Genomic DNA, 23,608 nt, shown 5'->3' with positions numbered 1-23,608 from the left:
TCACAATTGAACATAATACTGCAATTCACAGACAGTGAATTTGTTTATGCTTATTTTTTTTAAAGATTTTTTTTATTTGAGAGAGAGAGAGAGAACGAGTGTGGGGAGCAGCAGAGGGAGAGAATCATCAAGCAGACTCCATGCGGAGTGCAGAGCCTGATGCAAGGCTCGACCTTATGACCCATGAGACCATGACCTGAGCTGAAACCCAGAGGCAGACGTTCAACTGACTGATCCACCCAGGCATCCCTGTTGATGCTTATTTTTTTTTTAAATTTTTATTTATTTATGATAGTCACAGAGAGAGAGAGAGAGGCGGAGACACAGGCAGATGGAGAAGCAGGCTCCACGCACCGGTAGCCCGACATGGGATTCGATCCCAGGTCTCCAGGATCGCGCCCTGGGCCAAAGGCAGGCGCTAAACCACTGCGCCACTCAGGGATCCCGATGCTTATTTTTAAAATTTATGATGGCTTTGTTCTTTCTTTTCCCCCTTAATCCACTATGCATACCTTCACCTGCCACGTAACTGTGTGCCTTACTTTCCTCCCAGTACTTATTGACTCCATTTACAAAGTGACCGAGGGCCGGCAGTCTGAGATATTCCACAGACAAGCTGAGGGGCACTTCGATCCCAGCTGCTGCTTCACCATCTACCATGGCAACCACATGGAGTCTCTGGATCTCATCACCTCCAACCCCGAGGAGGCCCGCACCTGGATCACAGGCCTCAAGTACCTGATGGCTGGCATCAGTGATGAGGACTCCCTTGCCAAGCGGCAGAGGACCCACGACCAATATCCTCCCCGGAGTGTTAACTTTGATCTCGGCGTGTGTGTGTGTGTGTGTGTGTGTGTGTGTGTGTGTATTAGACCGTGTTTTATTCTCTCCTACAAGTTTGAGGCGTAAAGCTGCTTTCCTCTCTTCCTCTTTACCCCCAGCACCTTTCTGCCCTCTGCTCCCTCTGACCCCAAGTAGATGAATGCGCACAACGTAGAGAGACAAGCTTGCATGGACGCAGGAGCAGGATTCTGGTGAGGAGCCTGAATTTAGCACCACGATCTGAGAGGCCTCTGCGTGCAGCCTAAGGTTTCCTAGGAGGGATGAGCTAGCTGGGAAAGAGTTTATTTGGATTAGAGAAAATCCTGCTTTATGATCAAATCAGTTTAGTTTTAACAAGTACTTTTTTTTTTTTTTTTTAAGATTTTATTTATTTACTCACAAGAGACCCAGAGAGAGAGAGGCAGAGACACAGGCAGAGGGAGAAGCAGGCTCCCTGTGGGGAGGCTGACGTGGGACTCGATCCCGGGACCCCGGGGTCACACCCTGAACCGAAGGCAGATGCTCAACCCCTGGGCCACCCGGGTGTCCCAACAAGTACTTTTTGAGTTCTTATTACATATGAATATTAAGCTCCTTCCTCCTTCTTCTCTCTCTTTAATTTACAGTTTGGAAACTGATTGACACAGAAGGACAAGTTATTTTCTACTTCATACCATTTACCTTCTCTCAATTGTTTAAAACACTGGGGACACATCTGAGTCTCCTTGATTAAGCCCTTTCTTGAGGTCCTGTAATACTGACAAGATAAATAGTCAACATGCTTGGTCTGAAGGCCCTTCTACTGCTGGTATTGAGCTGGTCAGCTGCCATGGCCTTTCTGGCCTCAATTTCCTTATCTGTAAAGTGAGGGCAATGGAGCTGTTGACTGCTTTGGTTCCCTTTCTCAAATTTTGAATGGTCTTAAAATACATGTGTCCCTGTGTATGAAGAGAATAGTACCACTTCCTTGCTGTCATTGGAATGTGTGCCCTGATTTTTCTCCCCCCAGCGTAGTGATAAATTTGTGCTGCTCTAGTTATAATTCCTCACCCAGGGTATTGTTTGAGCAGAGCAGAAATATTCAGCCCATGAAAGGAATTTTGACAGTGTGAATGTCTGAGCTGATGAGCCGTGATGTTTTTCATCAATATTCACAGCATGCGGATAGATGCACCTGGGATTCATAAATGAACAAAACAAACATAGAAACTAACTTTCTGTGCTTTATTCCGTTAATTTAGTCCTTCACTCCTTAACATTTGGTTTACAAAAAAAGCCCCACAAAAATACCGAATAAAATCGCTTTCTGGTATAAGCCACAGAACTGTACCAACAGTGCCTGGAACTAAAAGAATATTCATTTTTCATGAGCAGGAGATGTGAGATGGGGCAGTTCAAGGGTTGGTCAGGCAGTGGCTCAGTGATGTCATCAGAGACCGGGGTTCGACGAGGCCCAGGTGGTTGGTGCAGTCCTCAGTGGGATGCCCCTTGGTCAGACGGACGTATGGCTGCTTCTGGTGACAGCTCCAAACAGCCCTGCTCAGAGGGATCATAGTTTCTTCTCACAAACCTTTAAAAAATTTTTTTTCAAAGATTTATTTATTTATTTATTTATTTACTTACTTACTTATTTATTTATTTATGAGAAAGAGTGAGTGAGAGAGAGAGAGAGAGTGAGAGGGAGAAAGCCCAAGTGGGTGAGGGGCAGAAGGAGAAGCAGACTCCCCGCTGGACAGGCCAGATCCTGGGACTCCCGGGATCACGGCCCCGTAGGCAGATGCCTAACAGACTGAGCCATCCAGGTGCCCCTCACAAACCCTTTTCTTTAAGAGCAAAGTAAATCTTCCCAGGACACCCCTCCCCTCCTACCCCCAAAAGACTAAGTCTCATCATTGGCCAGAATTGCTGTTATAGGCCCGTTTCTAAGCCAGTCTTCAACAAGGTAAATAATGAGCATAATTGGAGCTCGGGACTCTTGCACTCGTAAAAACTGAAGACTCCAAAGAGTTTGTTGTTTATGTGGGTTTCAGCTGTTGATACTGTCATATTAGAAATTAAATCTGAAAATTAAAAATGATATTTGTCAATTCATTTACAATTATAATGAACTATTACATGTTGACATATATTTTTTTTAAGGTTTTATTTATTTATTCATGAGAGACACAGAGAGAGGCAGAGACACAGGCAGAAGGAGGAGCAGACTCCCTGCGGGGAACGCTATGTGGGACTCCATCCCAGGACTCCGGGATCACGCCCTGAGCTGAAGGCAGATGCCCAACCGCTGAGCCACCCAGGCATCCCACATGTTAACATATTTTTATGAGAACTATTTTTCAAGACAAATTAGTGAGGAACAGTAGAGTGGCTTTCCTCCTTTGCAAGTCTTTTTAACATCTACCTGAATAGAACCCAAGTATTTTCCTGTCTGCCTCTGCATTCAGTCCATATGTTATATTGTTTTAGTGGAAATGCATGAAGAAAACTTAGCCTCACCCAGGTAAATAGTTGGAAAAGGCGGGGACTTCATGGTTATGGGGACCCTTTGGATTATACTTTGGGGATGGCTGTCCTAAGGCCAATCAAGATTCACCTTCCGCTTCCATTGGAGCACCTGGTTCTTGAATACCTGAACACAACCGAGGTTCTCCAACAAGGAAGAAGAAAGGGACATGGCTGTAGGGGAAGACAGTCAATTCTAGAAGTTGCTATCCTCACCCAGTTAACTAGGACAAATTCACAGTGTTCACAGAGCCTTTAACCACGTATGTAACTGCCTCTCATAAGCCTTGAAGTAGACCAGTAAGAGCAACGGGCATATTGTCGTTTTTTTCTAAGTGGCAGCAAAATTTACCCCTTTATCAGATCTTTCCAGTTACATGAGAAATGCATGCTCATTGCGGTAAGCCAAAGAATACAGAGCTGCATGAGGGAAAGATCAATAGTCTTTATCCCTGTGTATGAATTTTTGCACCTTCTTCTTCAAGGTGACTGATGTGAACAATTTGATGCACCCCCTTATCCCTCCTGCCCCATTTTTAAATCCGGTTATCTGTTTTTCTGTTGAGTTTTAAGAGTTCTGTATATTAATCCCTTATCAGATACATGATTTGCAAATACTTTCTTCCATCCTGCTGGTCTTTTTACTTTATTGATATAGTGTCCTTGATGCACAAGATTTTTAAGTTTTCATCAAGTCCAATTTGTCTGTTTTTTCTCCTCTCACGGGTGCTTTGGTGTTAATACCCAAGAAATCCTTGCCATATCCCATGTTGTGAAGATTTTATTCTGTCTTCTGTTAAGAGTTTTATTGTTTCAGGTCTTCCATTTAGGTCCTTGATCCATTTTGAGTTGATTTTTTTGGGGAGTGTTAGCTAATGATCCAACTTCATTCTTTTGCATGTTCATATCCAAGTTTTTCAGGCCCGTTAGTGGAAAATACTGTCCTTTTTTCATATAAAGGTCTTGTCGGCCATGTCAAAAATCATTTGACCATAGATGTGAGGGTTTATTTCTGGGCTATTTTAATGATTCATATGTTTGTCTTCACGCTAATACAACACTGTTTTTGATTACTGTAGCTTCGAGATAAGTTTTTTTTTTTTTTGAGATAAGTTTTGAGATCAAGAAGTGGGAGTCTTCCAATTTCGTTCCTTTTCAAGATGTTTTGGCTATGTAGAGTTTCTTGATATTCCATATGAATTTAGGATGGATTTTTCTATTTCTAAAGAAAGCGTCATTAGGACTTGGATAGAAATTGTATTGAATCTGTAGATTGCTTTGGATAGTACTGACATTTTAACTAAATTGTCTTCCAATCCATGAATGTGGGATGTGTTTTCATTTAGTTGTGTCTTTTTAAATTTCTTTCAACAACGTTTTGTAGTTTTCATTGTGCAAGTTTTTTGGCTTCCTTTATTCCTAAGTATTTTATTACTTTGATTCAATTGTAAATGGAATTGTTTTTGTAATTCCTTCTCAGATTGTTAATGTTCATATATAGAAATACAGCTAGTTTTTGTGTGTTGACTTTGTGTTCTACGACTTTGCTGAATTCATTTATTCTAACAGCTTTTTATGGAGTCTTTAAGGTTTTCTGTGTATAAGATCATATCATCTGTATGTAGATAATTATATTTCTAAATTAAATGGCCCTTCCTTTCTTCCTTCCTCCCTCCCTCCCTTCCTTCCTTCCTTCCTTCCTCCCTTCTTTCTTTCCTTCCATCCTACTTTTCCTCATTCCCTCCTCCCTTCCTTCCTAGTTGCTCTAAAACTTAGTTGTGTTGAATAAAAGTGGTGAAAGCTGGCATCCTTGCTTTCCTTGTTCCTGATTATAGAGGAAAACCTTTCAGTCTTTCACTGTTGAATATGATATTTACTGTTCTTTTCATATGTGAGTTTTATTATGTTGAAGTAGTTTTCTTTTATTCCTATTGCTTTGTGTGTTTTTATCATGAAAAGTTGTTGAATTTTTTCAAATGCTTTTATGCATCAATTGAAATGATCATGTGGTTTTTTTCCTTCATTATGTTGATGTGGTATATTGCATTGATCTATTCTCATATGTTGAACCATCTGTATATTCCAGGAATAAATTCCACTTGGTCACGGTGTATAATTCTTTTAATATACTACTGAATTTTTGTTTGCGAGCATCTTGTTGAGGACTTTTATGCTGTTTATTGGTCTGTATTTTTTTTCTTGTGGTATCTTTGGATTTGGTATCAGAGTAATGCTGGCCACATAGAATGGGTTAGGGGATGTCCCTTCCTCTTCAATTTTTTGAGAAGGATTGGTGTTAGTTCTTTTAATGTTTGGTAGAATTCAGTGGAGCTATCAAGTTCAAGTATTAAATACCGAGTTTCCTTTGTTAAGAGATTTTTGGTTACTGATTTAAGCTCCTTACTGGTTACAGATCTGTTCACATTTTGTTTCCTTTGTTATTTAGTCTCTGTAGGTTTTGTGTTTCTAGGATTTGTCCATTTCATTTAGATTATGCAGTTTGTTAGCATGCAATTGTTTATAGTACTCTTCTATAATCCTTTTTTATTTCTGTAAAATTGGTAGTGATATCCTCACTTTTGTTTCGGATCTTAGTAATTTAAATCCTTTCACTTTTTTTTGTTAGTCCAGCTAGCTAAAGGTTTGTTAATATTGTTGATCTTTTCAAAGAACCTACTTTGGGTTTCATTGATTTTTCCCTGTTGTTTTTCTTTTTTCTATCTCTGTTTCATTGCTCTTTAATCTTTCTAATTTTCTTCCTTTTCTGCTAACTTTGGATTTAGTTTTTCTTTTTCTAGTTCCTTAAGTTGTAAAGTAGATGGCTATTTTGAGATCTTTCTTAAATTTTATTTTTAGTTGTTATTTAAAAAATTATTTTTAATGACAGTATGGTTGACATGCAATGTTACATTAGCTTCAGGTGTATTAGCTGGAAATTTCCCCATTAGCACTGCTCTCACTGTATAAATTTTAGTATGTTGTGTTTCATTTTCATTTGTCTTTAAGTGTTTTCTAATTCCTTTATGGTTTCTTTTTTGATTCATTGGTTGTTTAAAAGTGTGTTGTCTAATTTTTAAAATTTGTGAATTTTCTAGTTTTCCTGGTTATTGGCTGTTAACGTCATCATGTGGTGGGAAAAGAAGATACTTTGAATGAGATCTGTTTTAAAATTGGAGACTTAATTTATGGCCTAAAATATGATCTATCTGGAAAATGTTCCATGTGCACTTGAGAAGAATGTGTATGCTGTTGTCGTTGGTTAGAATGTTCTGTTCATGTCTGTTAGACCTAATTGGTTTATTGTGTTGTTTACATTCTCTATTTCCTTATCTTCTATCTGGTTGTTCTATCCATACTTTGAGTGAGGTATTGAATTCTCCAACTATTATGTAGAACTGAATACATTTCCCATCAGAGGTATAATTGTTATATCTTTGAACCTTTTATCAATATAATATGTCCTTATTTATCTTTTAAGAATTTTTTTTTAATTTAAAGTTTATTTTATCTGATATTTGGAGAGCCACCTCTGTTCTCTTCTGCTTATTTGCATGGAATATCTTTTTCCATCATTTCACTCTCAACCTGTTTGGGGTTTTGGGATCTTAATTGAATCTCTTCTAGTTGGGTCATGTGTTTTTATCCATTCTGCCAATCTCTGTCTTTTGATTGGAGAGTTTAATCCGTTTATATTTAAAGTGCTTACTGATAAGAAGGGGTTTCTGTCATTGTGCTATTTGCTTTCTCTATGCCTTATAGCTTTGATGTCTCTTGTTTCTTGCATTACGTTTTTTGTTTAGTTGATTTTTTTTTTTGTAGAGGAATTTTAAATTCCTTTCTCATGTCCTTTTATGTATATTTTATAGCTGTTTTCTCTATGGCTACCCTGGGGATTACACTTAACATCCTACAGTTATAATATTCTAATTTGAATTTACACCAGCCTAGCTCAATAGCTTTTTGAACCTGATTTTGTTTGTCCATGTTCACTGGCAGTAGAAAGTTTTCATGTTTGAATTAACCAGGTTGACAGCTGAGGGATTTCATATTCTGAAAATATGCTATCTGGAAAGCAAGTAAACCCCAGAACTGCACAGGGAACAATTTTATAAGAAATATAGAAACAGTTGATGCTTGTGTCAGTAAGGAGAGAAAAGGAAAGAGGAAATTAATAAATAATAAAAAAGAAGCTGATGTCAAAAATAAGGAAAGTTATGTTGAATCAGGGAATGATTCTCCATACAGATTTTTCAGAATTTGATAGGGTTTTAGGTAATATTTTAATAACAGAAAAACATCCTTGATTGAGCATACACATTAATTACATTAGTTGAACAGCTTTGGGATGTTCATTATTATTACATTTCAAATAGGTCTGAAACTTTCCACTGTGAATTAATACTGAGCATAATGAATCTTAAGAGGCTGTATGAAAAGCAAATCCATCCAGTGTAAAATGTAATTCAAGTTATTTCTGCAATAGGGCTATGTTCCTTGGAGTTAGATGCAGTACTTCTATCTATTACAAGCAATATAATGTGTTTACAGACTCAGACTGGCATTGCACTGCCTGGCATTCAGCCCCCAATTCTGGCCTGTACCGTGTAACTTTGGTTAAGTCACTTAAACTCTTTCTCCTCAGAGTCTTTGTCACCTGGTGATGATATTAATCATAGTGTGTGCCTTATGTAGCTGTGTGAAGATCAAATGAGTTGATATACACAAAGTACTTAGAACACTGTTATTAAATACATATTAAGCACTTAAAATAATAGCTACTTTTTTTATTGCTAAAGAGAGGTAAGGACTGACAAATTTTTTGCTTTCCTACTCAGATAAAGTCTGGAATCTCAGTGGCCCCAGCCTGTAAGCCTCAGTGTTTTTTTTCCATCAGTCTGTTCTCCTCCATGATTTCCCACCTTATCTCTTGAACCTACAAGGGAAATTATTACCCCTAGAAGATTTTAGGCAGTCCCTTACGGATGTTGTGAACCAAAGGTTTACTACATCTTCCCTATAAATCATGAATCCTGCACACTGTGGCCTGTAAGGCATATCTGGCCCATCACCCTTTTTCTTTTTCTTTTTCTTTTTCTTTTTCTTTTTTCCATTACCCTTTTCCTATGTGCTCCTACACTAGGAATTGGTTTTCAATGGTTGAAAAAAATCAAAAGAAGAGGAATTTTGTGAAATTATGAAAATTACATGAAATTCAAATTTCAGTGTCCATAAATACAACTTTATTGAAATATAACCATGCCAATTAATTTTTGTGTTGCCCATAGCCACTTTTGTGTCATAGGAGTAGAATCGAATAGTTGGAACTGAGACCTAATGGCTTACAAACCCTAAAGTATTTACTATGAAGCCTTTTCCAGAAAAAGTTTGCCCACCTCTACAGAAAATACCATTCAATGCTTTACATTTTCCTATAGTTTTTGATAGAAATTTCTAGGCCATAACTTGTCATTCAGTTTTTACTCTCCCAGTTTTTTTGTTTTGTTTTGTTTTGTGTTTTACTCTCCCAGTTTTTCTTTACAGAATGATAGTTTCTCAAACTTGTCCTGTATAATGATGCAAGTCACTAATATAGAGCTTTCATGGGCATTCATATCTTAATTATGAAGAATAGCTTTAAGGTATCAGAATACTTTTACCTGTAATTGTATCGTATACCATGTGTACTATTACTGGAAGAGAATGCTTTTTCCTTTCATTGAATCTTAGAGTTGGAAGGGGCGTCAAGGTCATTTAGTTGTGTTCACTGACATTATAGATGAAGAAATGGAAGGCCCAAGAAGTGACATAAGTGACCCCTTGTCACAGGGCCAGGTCAACAAGGAATCAGCACTAGGTCTGCTTCTACTTCTGTTTATGCCGTACTAGTTCCATATCCCCTAAACCAATTGTCAAGGCCAGCTTGTGCGTTGACACGGAAGGCCTTGCAGACACAGGCCCACCCTTAGGGTTTATATCAGCAAAATACTCATACTTAGGGTTTGCTTGTCTTTGCCTCTTCTCTGGAGAAGTCTTTGAGAGGCTTTGGTAAAAAAGTATAAAATAAACGGATGAGAGTATTTTTTTTTAAAGGTTTCTTTTTTTAAAAGATTTTATTTATTTATTCATGAGAGACACACAGAGAGGCAGAGACACTGGCAGAGGGAGAAGCAGGCTCCATGCAGGGAGCCCGACATGGGACCTGATCCTGGGTCTCCAGGATCACGCCCTGGGCCCAAGACAGGAGCTCAACCGCTGAGCCACCCAGGGATCCCACAGATGAGAGTATTATCACTATTGAACTCATTTCATCACTTCTTTGAACTCTGGCAAAGTACATTGTTGGGTACAGAGCAGTGTCCACAGTCAAAAGAAATAGACAGGGATGGGCACTGTGTGCCCAGAAAACAGAAAAAAATGAGAATCAGATACTAGTAATTGGCTCAAATGTTTCACTCTTTTGATTCTTCAATTATTTTTACCCTCATCCTGGGTCACTTAACTTCCAGGTGTCATGTATAATGAGCTCCTACCTGAGGAGAAATTGAATTAGAAAGAATGAGGCTGGTCATTTTCAAATATTATAAAGGGAACAAAATGTGAAACAAGGTATTTACTGTATGAAAATGACCTATCTATATAAAATTAGAAGAAATAAGACTTTCTGGTTGTTTTTACTTCCTGAGGTATAGTCTCCTACAATCATAATTTGAATCACCTAAGAAATGTGTAGCTGTGCTACCCCTGGGAAGACTGTTAATATTTTGACTTTGGACATTAGTCTGACATCATCTTCTTGATAAGGAAATATTAACCCTTTACCCTTTTCTGTCACCTACTCCCATCCTCCTATTTGTTGGTTTTAAACCTATGCCTTTCCCTTTTTTGATTTTCTGGTTTCTTCCACCACCATTGTTTCTTGATTCTTCATCCGCCTTCAAATTTTGAAGCTCAGTTTGGTTTTCTAAACATACACATGATTCTTGCCTTCTGTGATTTACCCCCAACAACTATGAATCATCCATTCTTAAAAAAATTTCAGTTCACCCACTGGTTACCATTTATTCTGCTTCCTTACTATGCAGAGCAACCCAAGAGTCATTCCCCCTGAGGATTTTTTAAAACCTCAGTTCACATGATGTAAATCTTTTGTATCTAAACTCAGCTTCCTACCCTCAGCCACCTAATATCATACTGGCTTTTTGAGGGTAACCTCTAGCATATCAGGCTTGCCCTGGAGTTAGAAGTTTGGTGCTAATAGGTAAGAACCTCAAGACTAGTAATAGGAAGATGAACATAGTCTAGAGAGAGAGGCCTTCTGTATACGAGTCGAGTCCTAGACCAGGTTGGCAAAAATCTGGATCTCTTACTAATTTATCCTAAACAGATTTCCCCTTCTCCTCTGGCTATATATTCTCATGGACAATAAGGAGATTGAACTAGACAGTCTAAGTTTCTAAAGGTAGGAGTGGGCCAAGCAAAGGGAACTGAAAAAATTGTCTAGTGTGGGGTGTTGTGGAGGTAAAAATATACTAAATGGAAGGTCATGGAGAAAGAAAATAAGGCGTAAATATTTGGAGTTTCATCACATCATATTCCTTAATGGACTGGATAAGAACGTGTGGGTTAAAGAAGCTCTCAGGAGAACACGGTTTGACTCATTTCAAAGTGAAGGGAATGACGTACAAGTGCTCGTTCCCCTGGCGGTGGTTGTCACTACTGGCAGCTCACGAGCCTGTGGTTGCAGGCAGGGCCTCCTCAAAAGAATTTCTTCTCAAGTCCCATGTTCGTGGTAAACCTCTTTGTGAGTATTCTGTGAGAGAGCTGTTTTTATTTCGATGAAAAAAGTGTTTTTCTTGACCTTTCTTCATGTGGGTGAAGCAGACCTTTGAGGAGGCTGATAAGAACGGTGATGGCTTATTGAATATTGAAGAGATACACCAACTGATGCACAAGTTAAATGTCAATCTGCCCCGAAGAAAAGTCAGACAAATGTTTCAGGTACGTTTTCACAGTTGAGTTGGACTTTATGTAAAATACACATTGGAAAAAAACAACAACAACACATTGGAGGTTATTGTTGTACTTGGGGGTGTTTCAAAGGCTATTTTGTTTCATTGAAAGTTGATCTTACCTGTTCTGTATTGTTTTGTTTTCCTTTGATGAAAAGAGGCATTTTGTTTCTTGAAGGGGGAAAAAAAACAATTTCATAAACTTAACATATATCCATAATTTCACTTCCTAAACTTTTTTTTTTTTAATTGTTGCTGTTTTCAGAGGGTAATTATAAGCGCGTTACCTGGCATTTAGGTAATGGAGTGAACTCGATCAAGGCCCCTTCGAGGGAGTGATCACATCTCATGTGCCTACCTCACAGAGCTCTTGTGAGGATTAGAATAAAGACGAGGTGACATGAGAAAACAGTACTTACTGGTCTTCAAGAGGCTCTGTTTCATTTCAGAGGAGTTTAAGATTTAGAATCCATGATGCTTACACGTGCTGCTGTATTACTCACTCCTATGATTTAGGGAGCTGTCCAGAAGTTCTCCAACTGCCTGTTGGTATTAGATGAGATGCTCTTTCCCTGTTGGTCAGCCCTTGAGGAAAATCCTTGGGCCCGAAGTTCCCCTGTGGCACCCAGCTGGGGTTGTATCTAGTAGTCCTCCTTCCAAGGTGCAGAAGTGAGCTCCGTTAAGTGACTGCCAAGACAATGTTAGATTATGAGTAATTGCTAATATATTAATTTAGGAAGTGCTCTTATTTGGACATAAGTCATATGCACAATCCATGTTTTGCAATAATTTTCTATTCTAAGTGATCGGCTGGTATTTTGTACATGTAAAAATAAGCAGAGGGTGTGATATTTTATGACGGTTAATGTTTTGTGCCTCTTTTGTTTTCTAACCATTTGTTCTTAGAGGTGGTAAGGGCAGAAACGACATGAAGGATGAGTTGCCATAATGGCTTTCAAGGTGGAGGCTGGTTCCGTTCTGTGACCTCTTACGGTGGCCCTGTCCTTGGGAAGCTCTTAGATGGACATGGTTTGCAATGAGAGGAGCTTGGTCACATTGCACTGGAGAGCAGCATAAGAGAAAGGAGAGAAGAGGAAGGCATATGCTGGAGAAGGAACCCCAGAGATGGAGTGAGGGACTTTGGGGGGGAAATGTGTTGTCACAAGTAGAGCAAACTGTCTTTCAACTATATGGAAGGCTTTGCCACATTCCTGGCACTCCCTGTGACATCTCACCTTTACCCTCTTGTGAACCCCACACTCCCAGCTGTTCCTTTCCATAGAAAATGCTCATTGCGCATTTAAAGCTGCTGATTAAGTCAGAGAGGCCAAGCTTAAAGAGGAAGGCAAAGTCTCTGCCTACAAAAATAATGATGTGGGGGTACTTTTTGGAAGTTCGATATGTCTGGATTTTTCCCCCTTCAGACACCTTTTATTTCTAATGCACTAAGCATTTTGCCAACCAGGAGATGTTTGTGTCAAATGTCTTATGCGTTCAAAGTAAATCCTTCAGACAAGTTTTAAGAAAACATGAGGGGTCGCTTTTTGTGGCCCTAGGTTTAAAGACTTATCAAGCCAGAAGTGACTGGATAAGCAGTAGGACCTGCTGAAGAACATTTCCACTCTAGGCCTGGTACCCAGCAGGGTTGTGTAAATGCTCTTGACAGGAGTGATAGGGCCAAAGGTCTTATTAGTATTATTTCAGGAACATCCTTCTTCTGGCTGATTTGCTGGTGCAGACATTGAAGCCTGCCTAGAATTTTCTTTGTTTTTTTTTGTTGCAGAGCAAGATTCAACTAAAGTTTGTTAATCTTTTAAGTCTGGTTAGCTACTTTTGAAGACTTTAGATGCTATTGTTTAAATGTCAGAGTTCTCTGCTCATAGCTATTCAGGCATTTATAAAGAAATCTTGAAAAATGCTTCTTCTCTGTATCCAGGGTTAGATATTTTGAAACAAAGTTATGGCAGAAATTTGAAGGTTAGACCCAGCTTCTTAAGATGCAGTGAGTGACTCCACAAACAAGCATCTCACACACCAAAAATGTGGATATTCTATAGACCATTCTCCTTCTACCTTTAAGAGGACAGAAGGCTCCACAACCAAATTATGTATGATTGAAATATTGGTTAAAGCGTGTGCTCATAATTATTTGAAGGTTAGCAGAGTTTTTAAAAATACATTTTTTTATGAGCACGTTGACTTTCAAAGCTATGCTTAAAACCCCATAACAGCTGAATATATGTCACAAAACCCACGCATTTCAAGAAGCCATTCATTCCCAGTCAGTTTTGGTTCAGTTACAACTGTGTTCACTTAAAATGAAGATCGTGGAAATGGATTGGTTGCTCGTTACATATCCCCAGCAGTTTTAGGGTTTTCTGAAAAATTCAACCAGTCAGAAGGAAAATCCATGTTGAAAGATTCTTGCTCAATAATTGCTAGAAACAAATGATTTCAACGAGAAATCAGTCCAAATGGATTTTTCATACTTCTATGGAGGGAAAACAAGGAGGTACCAATGATCCTGATGGCTTTAAGAGTAATAAGCTACCTATACTGAAGAGAGATTGTTATATTTAAAAATTATATTTGATTGAATTACAGTTCAGAAACTGGTTAGAGACTGGTATTTTCATACTGTGTTAAATATCTTTTTTTTTCCCTTTTGTTCATGATTCATCTTGTCCAACATTTCTTTTTCAGTAGTTTCTTCAAAAGATCAGCTTTCGGTTTAATTGCTCACCCTTTGATGGTATATCTGTTTGTTTTCTATTTCACTGCTTTTTGCTTCTGTTTATAATTTATTTCTGTATATTTTCTTTAGCTTAATTTTTTCTAGCTTTTGAGTTGAATTTTTATCTTACCCGTTTTCAGTCTACCTTGCTTTCTAATAAATTGCAATTTCCGTTTCCTTCTAATTACTGCTTTAACTAAATGACACAAATGTTAATATGGATGTCACTTCTGTTTCATTTCCTATTTAGAAATGTATTATGGTGTTTTCAGACTTTTTTTTTTTAAAGCTTTCTTTGTTGGTTTATAAATTTACTGTGGTTGATCAGAGAAATTGGTTTTTATAAGGTTGATTCTTTATAACACGAAACTTGTTTTGTGGCCTAATAATAGTTAATTTAAATCAACTCACGTGTGCTTAAAAAGAATGTGTGTACCATTTGTGAACTGTGTTCTAGCCTTTTTATAGTAAATATGATTTTCTCAGTACTGAATTTCCTTTTTCAAACTCTCATACTGCCTTGGTTTTTCTATGCCTCTTTCAGGAAGCAGATACAGATGAGAATCAGGGAACTTTGACATTTGAAGAATTTTGTGTTTTTTACAAAATGATGTCATTGAGACGGGACCTTTATTTGTTGCTCTTGAACTACAGTGACAAGAAAGATCACCTAACTCTGGAAGAACTGGCTCAGTTTTTGAAGGTGGAGCAAAAGGTATCATTAGATTGTGGAATTAAAGTTTTATTTAAAAATGCTTTCGAATATACAGGCTTCTGTTGGGTATAGGCCTATTTTTAGGACAGAGGAGTAAATATCACAATTCCACAAAAAAAATCTTATTTATGAATTATTTACAATGTGTTTCTAGCAGCTTTTATGAGGGAGTGATAAATTGAACACTTAACATAATTAACTTAAATATGTTGAATATGGGTCTGCACATTTTTCCACAAAGTAATGGATGTTAACTTATGTGTTTCATTTTAGATAGGAGGTTATGTTTTCTTTACACTAATAATATAGGTAGCTATTAACTATGACATAATTCTTAACTAGCAATAGAGTAAATTCATTGATAATTCTGATGGGAAATTGACATTTGATCATATCAGGAGACTAATTAAGTCCTGATTAGCAAAGAGAACCCCTAAATATATTTAAAATAAGACCTTTTAATTTTCGTACTGTATGGTTTGAATTGTGGTCAACAAGGCTAGTCTTCTCATACTTGCTTTTTTTTAATATTGCCTTAAACTCTGTTTCTTGCTAACAGAATAAGTGAAAATTTTTTAGCTTTATTTATATTTGACTAAAATTTTATGTGCGTAAGGTGTACAATATGTGGTTTTGAAACAATGTATACATTGTAAAATGATTACTCAAGCTAATTAACATACCTATCACCTCACATAGTTATGATTTTTTGTTTGTGTGTCATGAGAACACTTGAGATCAACTCTCTTAGCAAATTTCAAGCATATAACACAATATTATTGACTATGGTCACCGTGCTGTACAGTAGATCTCCAGAACATATTCATCCCGCATAATTAAACCTTTGCATTCTTTGACCAACATCCCCCCTGCCTCCACCCTCCCCCCAGGCCATGGCAACCAACACTCTACTCTGCTTTTATGATTTTTGACTTTTTTAGGTTCCATTTATCAGCAAGATCGTGCAGGATTTGTCTTTGTCACTTCACGTAGCATAATTTCCTCTAGGTTTTAAAGATGTCACAAATGGCAGGAACGATTTAATCAATCATGCCTGTGTAATGGGACCTCTACCAAAGCCCCTACACCATGAGGTTCGGAGAGCTTCTGGGTTGGGGAAGCTAAATGGACATACTGGGAAGGGGAAGGTGTGTGCCCTGAGAGGGATGGAAGCTCTGAATACCTTCCCACATACTTGCCCTGTACATTTCTTCATTTGGCTGTTCATGAGTTGTCTACTTTGTAGTAAACTAGTCCTAGTAAATAAAGCAATTTTCTGAGTTCTGTGAGTCATTCTAGTGAATCATGGGGACCTACAGAGGCTTTCTCCTTGACTAAACTCTAGGCAGGCTCTTCTGAGTCCTTTTTTTGTGACTAGATCTTGATGTTGGGTTTTGTCCTCAAGAGTCCAGCTGTAGCTAGAATCCTGCTAAGTCCCTTTAACCGAAACCTGCATCTCTGATACTTGATCACCTTAATATCTGAGAACATTCCTTATTTTTCACCATCTCCCAGGTGATATCTGGTCACTCTTTTTTTCCTTCAGCAAGAACTCCGTTAGGTAGGTTTAGCCTCCCTGATGTTTCCTCCACTGGCCCCAACCCTGCTCCTTGCGCATAAATCCCCCTTGTCCACCCTGTATTTGGAACTGAACCAGTACTATATACTGATGAGTCCCCTTTCCCCCTACTATTACTGATTAAATAGTTACTGATTAAAATCTGTTTTTATTGCTTTAAATGTTCTCTAGGTCTAATTTTTCTTTTTCTCTTTTCCTTTTTTAAAGATTTGTTTATTCATTTGAGAGAGAGAATAGGCCTCTGTGTGCATACGCAAGTAGGGGATGGGACAGAGGGAGAGAATCTTTAAGCAGACTCCCTGCTGAGTGTGGAGCCTGATGCAGGGCTGGATCTCAGGACCCGTGAGATCTCGGGACCCATGACCTGAGCCAAAACCAAGAGGCAGACACTGAACTGACTGAGCCACCCAGGTGCTCCATTGTCTGTTTTTTCTTTGACAGACCCCTAAATTTGTAGTAGGCCAAGCAGAAACGGGGGTAGCCTGAACAGTGCATTTGCAACTAGAATCTGATGTGGAACGGTCCATAGGACTGAAAACTTAAGCTGAGGGGTCTAATCCTAACTCCAGGTAGTTAGTGTCAGAACTAAATTGCATTGCTGGACACCCAGTTAGTGTTGGAGAATCGAAAACCTGGTTGGTGTCAGGAAAAGATACACTAGATTTGGTCATGATTTACTTTCCCCATTCCACAGTCACATATATTTAAGGAATAACAGATTCAGATTTGATAGGTTTTGGTGTCTTTTTTTTTTTTTTAAGATTTTATTTATTTATTCATGAGAGACACAGAGAGAGAGAGAGAGAGAGGCAGAGACACAGGCAGAGGGTGAAGCAGGCTCCATGCAGGGAGCCTGATGTGGGACTCGATCCCGGGTCTCCAGGATCACACCCTGGGCTGCAGGCGGCGCTAAACCGCTGAGCCACCGGGGCTGCCCATTGGTGTCTCTTTCTTAAGGAGTGTGAGCAAAATGTTTCTATCAAAATCAGTTGTTTTGATTAGTTTGCTAATTTGTTAAAGGCAGAAATTCTCCATTAACAAAGTTCCTATAACACAAGTAGAACATGGGGACGGAGTACTAGAAGAATTTTTTTTCCCCTTGCAGAAAATATGCCCGACTACATACATCTCTACTCCTCCGTTCTCTGTTTTTGTAACTACTTTTCCACTCTCACCTGGAGAACTCCTCCAACACAGTAGAAAAAACATTAGACCAGGGGCCCAGAAGACCTACAACCCACAGCCTACAGGCTTTATTGGTTGGAGAATCTTGGGCAGGTCATTTATTACTGTTTCCGAGCCTTTGTTTCCTACTTTATAAAAGGAAGCTGATATCTGCTTTTACAATCTCACAGTGTCAAATTGAACATTGATTGTAATGATGAATGTGAAGGCTCTTTGACAGATGTTCAGAAGCATCGCATTAATGTGACAAATTAAAAGTACAATATTTAAATCTACTGACTTCAAATTCATTTGGACACGTGAAATTAACCCAGCCCATTTGAATAGCAATAGTGGATGTCACTTGCTAAGGGGCATGTGTTTTGGTTATATTGACATTCAACCAGGAAATTTTTGTTGGGGAAAACAGAAGCCAGTGTTCTATGACATATGCCCCTGGCAGGTGATTACCTGTATCCAGTTTAATTTGCTCAATTAGCTTGAGGCTACATATGGGCATAATCTGAAAGAAGTTTTTAAACCATTATCATACATCAAGACGCATAACCCATAAAGGAAAATATCAGTGTCTTGAAACTTTTAAGTTTATATGTGGTTCAATTTATTGAACACCGTAAAATTGATGTCTAGCACAAACTAGGAAAATATTTGTAACATACAAAGGGAGAAACAGTGAAATTCCTTAATATGGAAAGTGCTGTCGCACACTACTGAATGAGTACCCAATAGAAACATGGGCAGAACATTTGAAACAAATAATTTCATAAAAAGTCAATAAACCTATTGAAAAGTTCACCCTTATTTAGTGATTCGAATATATGAAATAAAATGAGAAGACCATTTTTCATCTACTAAATTATTAAAAAAAAATACTATCAGGGACCCCTGGGTGGCTCAGCGATTTTGCACCTGCCTTCAACCCAGGGTGTGATCCTGGGGACCTGGGATCGAGTTCTGTGTCAGGCTCCCTGCATAGAGCCTGCTTCTCCCTCTGCCTGTGTCTCTGCCTCTCTCTCTGTGTCTCTCATGAGTAAATAAATAAAATTTCAAAAAATATATAAAATAAATACTATCAGACATGATGTCCATTTTCTTACATTTCTGTTGAAGTTGTGGAATGGTATAATCTTTCTTTGGGATAGTTTAATTATCAAACTTTATATGATTTATAAGACTTTGACCAGTCAGTTTTACTTCTGGTAGTTCATTGTGAGGAAATAATTGTATACATAAAAAAAAAAAGCATATGAAGTTTTGCATTTCAGCATTCTTTAAAATAGAGAAAAATTGGGCACAATCTAAATGTGCGGCAAGAGAGTCACTAGTTAAGAGTTTTGTGGGATTTTGAGTTTTAAAAGGGGATTTTCACAATGGAACAAATTGGAGGCAATTTGACGATTCATATGGCAGTAATTCATTCGTTTCTGATGGCATATGATTGGTGTAGACACCAGAGTATTCAACTTTTTATGGATTTACTCAGTTGTGAAATGAAATATCATTTCATATGTTACTGGTCACATATGTTGTCAGAGATTATGTGAAATCAAATATTGGCCCACGGGCCAGATTTTTGTTTCACTGAAGCTCTTTGAAACCTGAATTCATACCTTTGACAGGTCTAACTGCTGTATGATTTAAGTCTTTTATTTTTAAAACATCATCATTTTTAAAATGATGTGCTAAGGGAAATTCTCTCTTTCATATCCATGAAGAAGTGCCAGTTACGAAGAAACCAGCTTGCTGACATTTCTCTCTCACTACTTCCTTGCAACCACAAATAAAGATCACCGACACCCACTAGTCTGTGATTCCAAAGTACTAGGTCTGGTTGAGGTGTTTTGGTTTCATTTGTCCCCTCGTGTTTGCCAAAAAAGCAATCTGTGTCTCCTCCAGATTTACTATCCATTTCCTGGCACTGGAGCAGAATGTGTTTTGTGTTCAGTGCTTTTCAGAGTTTTGGTTCAGGAGCGATAATTGGATTTCATTCCCCCTTCCCCCCTGACAGCCTTTCTTAACAAGCCTCTACTTTCTTTCTGTCCTTTTGTTTCCTTTTTGAGGAGAGAGTAAGTGAAGGCAGGATTATTGAAGCATCCTTGCAGTCTGAAAAACCACCTTGCTGTTTACCGAGTGCAAAGGCTACACTTCCATGGATAAATCAAAAGCAGACTTCTGTTTATGCAGCACTTTCATCTGAAATATGCATATGGATGGTTAATTCCAGGGGAATTTTCGGGGCTTTACTGATCTCATGCTAGGGGGCCTTGGTCTTATTATTGCCGTGTTTATCTGACATAGATCTATACGTTATCTCATTGTGATGCTTCTAACAGTTACCCCTTTTATGTCTTTGTTCTTTCTGCTAAAATATTCCTTAATTCTTCCCATCAGTTACCAGTGTCACTTGTACCATCTCTCTTCATTATCCTTTACTGACTCCAGAATGATTTGGTGAGAGTCATGGTCATTCTAACCTTATCTCTCAATGAGAAATAATTATAAATTCTTCTTTGTTTAGAACTACCCCTTTTGGTGCTAGCGTAGCTTTATCTTTCTTTAAAAAAGCATTTTCCTCATCATAAAAGCATTCCTTTCAGAGTCCTTCCTGAGTTTCTGTTTCATTTACTTAATTATTCACAGTTAAAGCAATTGAGAGACTTTTCAGAGTAATTACATCTTATAATATTTTTCCTGCCTTGAATATAGTTCCCAAATGACATTTTCTGTGAAATAGTCATACTTTGAAATGCTTTGAAATATGAGGTTTAATTTTAGGATGGGTTAGAGGTAGCCATTTTGGAGAGGTAAATTGTTACTTATTCAGTTGATAACTGAAGGACCATTCATTTAGAGATGCTTCTCCACTTCCTTCTGAAATTACCCCAAAAAACAGAAAAAAGCCTTTTTTTTCTTCTGCGCAAAACTGCAAGGAGAAAGACAACAGGGGAAGAGACAGGAACAACAAAACCGTGAAATTTGTCTGACCCAAAGGAGACCCAAGAGCACTGAAATTCAAGCCCGCAAGGCAAGAAACACAAAGCAACTCCATTCACCCAGGTAAACACCAGAAAAGCTTGAGAATTGAAGTCACATGATGCTCTTGAAAATAGGAGATGAGGAGGGGTGAAAAACACAAGCATTGGTTGGAAGTAGGGTTCTAGATCCTCTGTCCTACCGCACGCAGCAGTGCAACTGTCCCTCCTCCATCCTGGCATAGCCGTGAAAGTCCAAACTGGTGAAGGATGACCCAGAAGGGTCTAGCCCGAGGCATCCCGGGCACATCTGAGTACTGGAAACGCGGGGGTCATGGTAGATGGTCTGTGAGGATGGCTGTAGTAATTCCCCCATTCCTGTATGCATGCCCCTTGGCAATGTGACTTTCCCTCTCCTCCCATCAAGAAGTGGACTCTCTTTTCCTGCCCCTTGAATCTGGGCTGGCTTCAGGATTTGTTTGGCTGATAGATTGTGGCACAAATGATGAACAAGGAGCCTCCGGGAGCTTGATGATTCCACACCGGCCCTATTGGAACTGTGCAACTACCACATGAGGAAATTGGGTTAGCATTTTTGGGGATGAGAGACCACTCAGAGAAGGAGGCCCAGGACCAACAGCCAGCACCAACCACAGACATGTGAGCAAGGCCATCGTAGACCACTCAACTGGAGTCGGGACTGGGTGCCTATAGTCACTTGAATAACCCCCAGGTGAGAAAGGCAAAATAACTGTCTAGCCAAACTCAGTCCCACTTGCCATCCTGCATAAATGTGATTAAAGAAAAAAAGTAGTCATTGTTTTAAGCTTCTAAACCTTGGGTGTCTTATTTCAGAGAAATGGGTAGTGAGTGCAAGGACAAAGTGAACATCTGTGTATTAAAGTGGGAGAACCACAAGCCTCTTCTAATACTCTGCTCTCGGTTTCTGTAGGGGACATTACAAATAGGAAATAGGAGAATGTTACAAGTTATAGTGGGTTGGATAGTGGCCCCCGAGGATATGCCCAAGTCCTAACTCCCACTACCTTGAGTGTGACCTTATTTGGAAATAAGGTCTTTGTAGATGTAATTAAAGTTAAGGATGTTGAGATGAGATAATTGAAATTTAGGGTAGACCCTAAATCTAATGATGAGTGAGCGCTCTTATAAGTGGCAGAAAAGAAGACCTAGATGCACCATAGGTGGCCGTGGAGGCAGAGCCTGTGCTTACGAAGCCCGATGCCAAGGTTTGCCAGCAGCCGCCGGATGCAAGGAGAGAGGCGTGGAGCAGATGGTCCTTCACAGTCTCCAGAGGGAACCGACTCTGCCAACACCTGGAATTTGGACTTCTGGTCTCTAGAACTGTGAGAGAATGAATTTCTAAGTTTGTGGCAATTTGTTAACAGCAGCCCTAGGAAATGAATGTACTAGCTAACCCCAAGAAAAAAACCCCAAACCTGAAGATATTTATATCAGGCATCTAGTAAAATAGGACAGCCAGGGAATTTTACAGTGAAGCCCACCAGTCAATCAGCTCTGCTCATGAATGCAGAGCTTCCAACTAATCTATTACTGACTTGGTCTTAAATACATTTTTAAACAGCTAATTTAAAAAATGGATTTTAAATAGGCAAGTTTACCGCATGTTTGAGGAACTCCTCTATTATAAAAATACAGAGACCAAGGTAAACAAATAACATCAAGAAACTTGGAGAGAATAGAGGCAATGCAGGGACAAAGAAATTTTTAAAACTGCCATTAATCTATCAGAGTGATGAAACACAAAATTGTAGCCACGAAGCCAGAGCAATGTGCTCTGGCAAAAGACGGTTCAGAGGCAGAAAAGAGCAGAGAATTAAATTCAATACATGGCTTAGATGATAAAGTGGGAAGATTGCCTGTAAAACAGAACAAAGAAATGGAAAATAGAAAAGATAAGGAAATTAGTGGATTGATCCAAAGGTCCACTCTGAATAATCAGAGTTACAGAAAAAGATAAAAAAAATATATAAGGGGGGAAATTATAAATAATACAAAAATGATTAGCATGGAAAGTTAGAATTCTTTAGATTGGCAGGGCCACTGAGTGTCAAGTGCAGTGAATATATAAAGATCTACAGAGGGACACCTGAGTGCCTCAGTCAGTTAAGCATCAGACCTGATTTTGGCATAGATCATGACCTCAGGGTTGTGAGATCCAGCCCCAGGCGGGCTCAGTGCTCAGCAAGGAGACTGCAAGATCCTCTGCATCCCCACCTCTGCCCCTCCCTGCCCCTTGCACAGGTTCTCTCTCTCCATACAGAGACAAATCATACTGAAATTTCACAATGCCAAGGATAAAGTGAAACTCTAAATGTTTACATAAAGAAAGAGGCGGGGGGGAACCATTGACCAATAACAAGCAAAACCAGCTCCTGTGAGGTTTGGAATCAGTATGGCATCAGACTTCTCAACAGCAACTCTGCAAATCAAAAACACAGGAACAACGATTTTTGACCTAGAATGTTCTACCTGACACATGGAAGAAGACGAAAACACATGCAACAAATAAATAATTTACTTCCCAGGCATTCTCTGAGGAGCGTGACAGGGTGAAGTCAGAACAGAAGCTGAACCAAGTGTTGGAATCCCACCGTCCTGGAGGAAGGATGACCTTGATATGGGATAAAAAATTGGAGTTCATGGGTTATTTGTTGCCTTTGGTGACTGAGAGGCCATTTTAGAGTCACTGGGAAAAATTTATGAGAGGACACTAGAAATTAACCAAACAGGTAGGAGTTGCACTAATAGATTGGAAAAAAAACATTTTATAAGAAACACAGTCATCATACTGTAGACTCAGTGTTGAATATTCGCACAATCAGAATAATTCAACACTGAATAGTAATTTAATAAAAAGTAAGACATAGCTAACCTGGGTGGAGGGGGAGAGGGAGAAAGTTTGCGGGCCCAGATGGGCTAAATCTTTAACACAATAAAAAAGTCAAGACATAATGCTTACAATGTATAAAAACAAAAAATAGCATCGTTAACATAATAATTAGGAATATAAAGACTCCTTCCAATGGAAGTATCTCGAAATATTGACAT

The 23,608-nt window shown here is 38.8% G+C and overlaps 1 protein-coding gene and 1 long non-coding RNA gene across 5 annotated transcripts in view; one reads left to right on the top strand and one right to left on the bottom strand.

Moving 5' to 3' along the window:
- Positions 1 to 23,608, top strand: part of PLCH1 (phospholipase C eta 1) — a 203,036-nt gene that overhangs the window by 122,821 nt on the left and 56,607 nt on the right. Inside the window, exons 5-7 of the mRNA XM_038571271.1 lie at positions 554 to 797; positions 11,193 to 11,322; positions 14,612 to 14,782. Of these exons, the coding sequence (XP_038427199.1) occupies positions 554 to 797; positions 11,193 to 11,322; positions 14,612 to 14,782 (545 nt within the window). The remainder of the gene's footprint in view (positions 1 to 553; positions 798 to 11,192; positions 11,323 to 14,611; positions 14,783 to 23,608) is intronic.
- The window catches only part of LOC119877441, a 28,263-nt gene continuing 6,700 nt past the window's right edge, over positions 2,046 to 23,608 (bottom strand). The window contains exons 2-4 of one of the 4 annotated variants that reach the window (XR_005377247.1): positions 11,753 to 12,020; positions 11,456 to 11,504; positions 2,046 to 2,392 (exon numbers count right to left, since the gene is read on the bottom strand). This is a non-coding gene — a long non-coding RNA (uncharacterized LOC119877441). Of the gene's footprint in view, positions 2,393 to 10,916; positions 11,347 to 11,455; positions 11,505 to 11,752; positions 12,021 to 23,608 lie in introns of those variants that run through there. The other 3 variants (XR_005377244.1, XR_005377245.1, XR_005377246.1) reach the window with 3 other exon arrangements.

The sequence above is a fragment of the Canis lupus genome, chromosome 23, assembly GCF_011100685.1.
Source record: "Canis lupus familiaris isolate Mischka breed German Shepherd chromosome 23, alternate assembly UU_Cfam_GSD_1.0, whole genome shotgun sequence".
NCBI lineage: Eukaryota > Metazoa > Chordata > Mammalia > Carnivora > Canidae > Canis > Canis lupus.
This window is presented reverse-complemented; position numbering and strand designations above follow the sequence as displayed.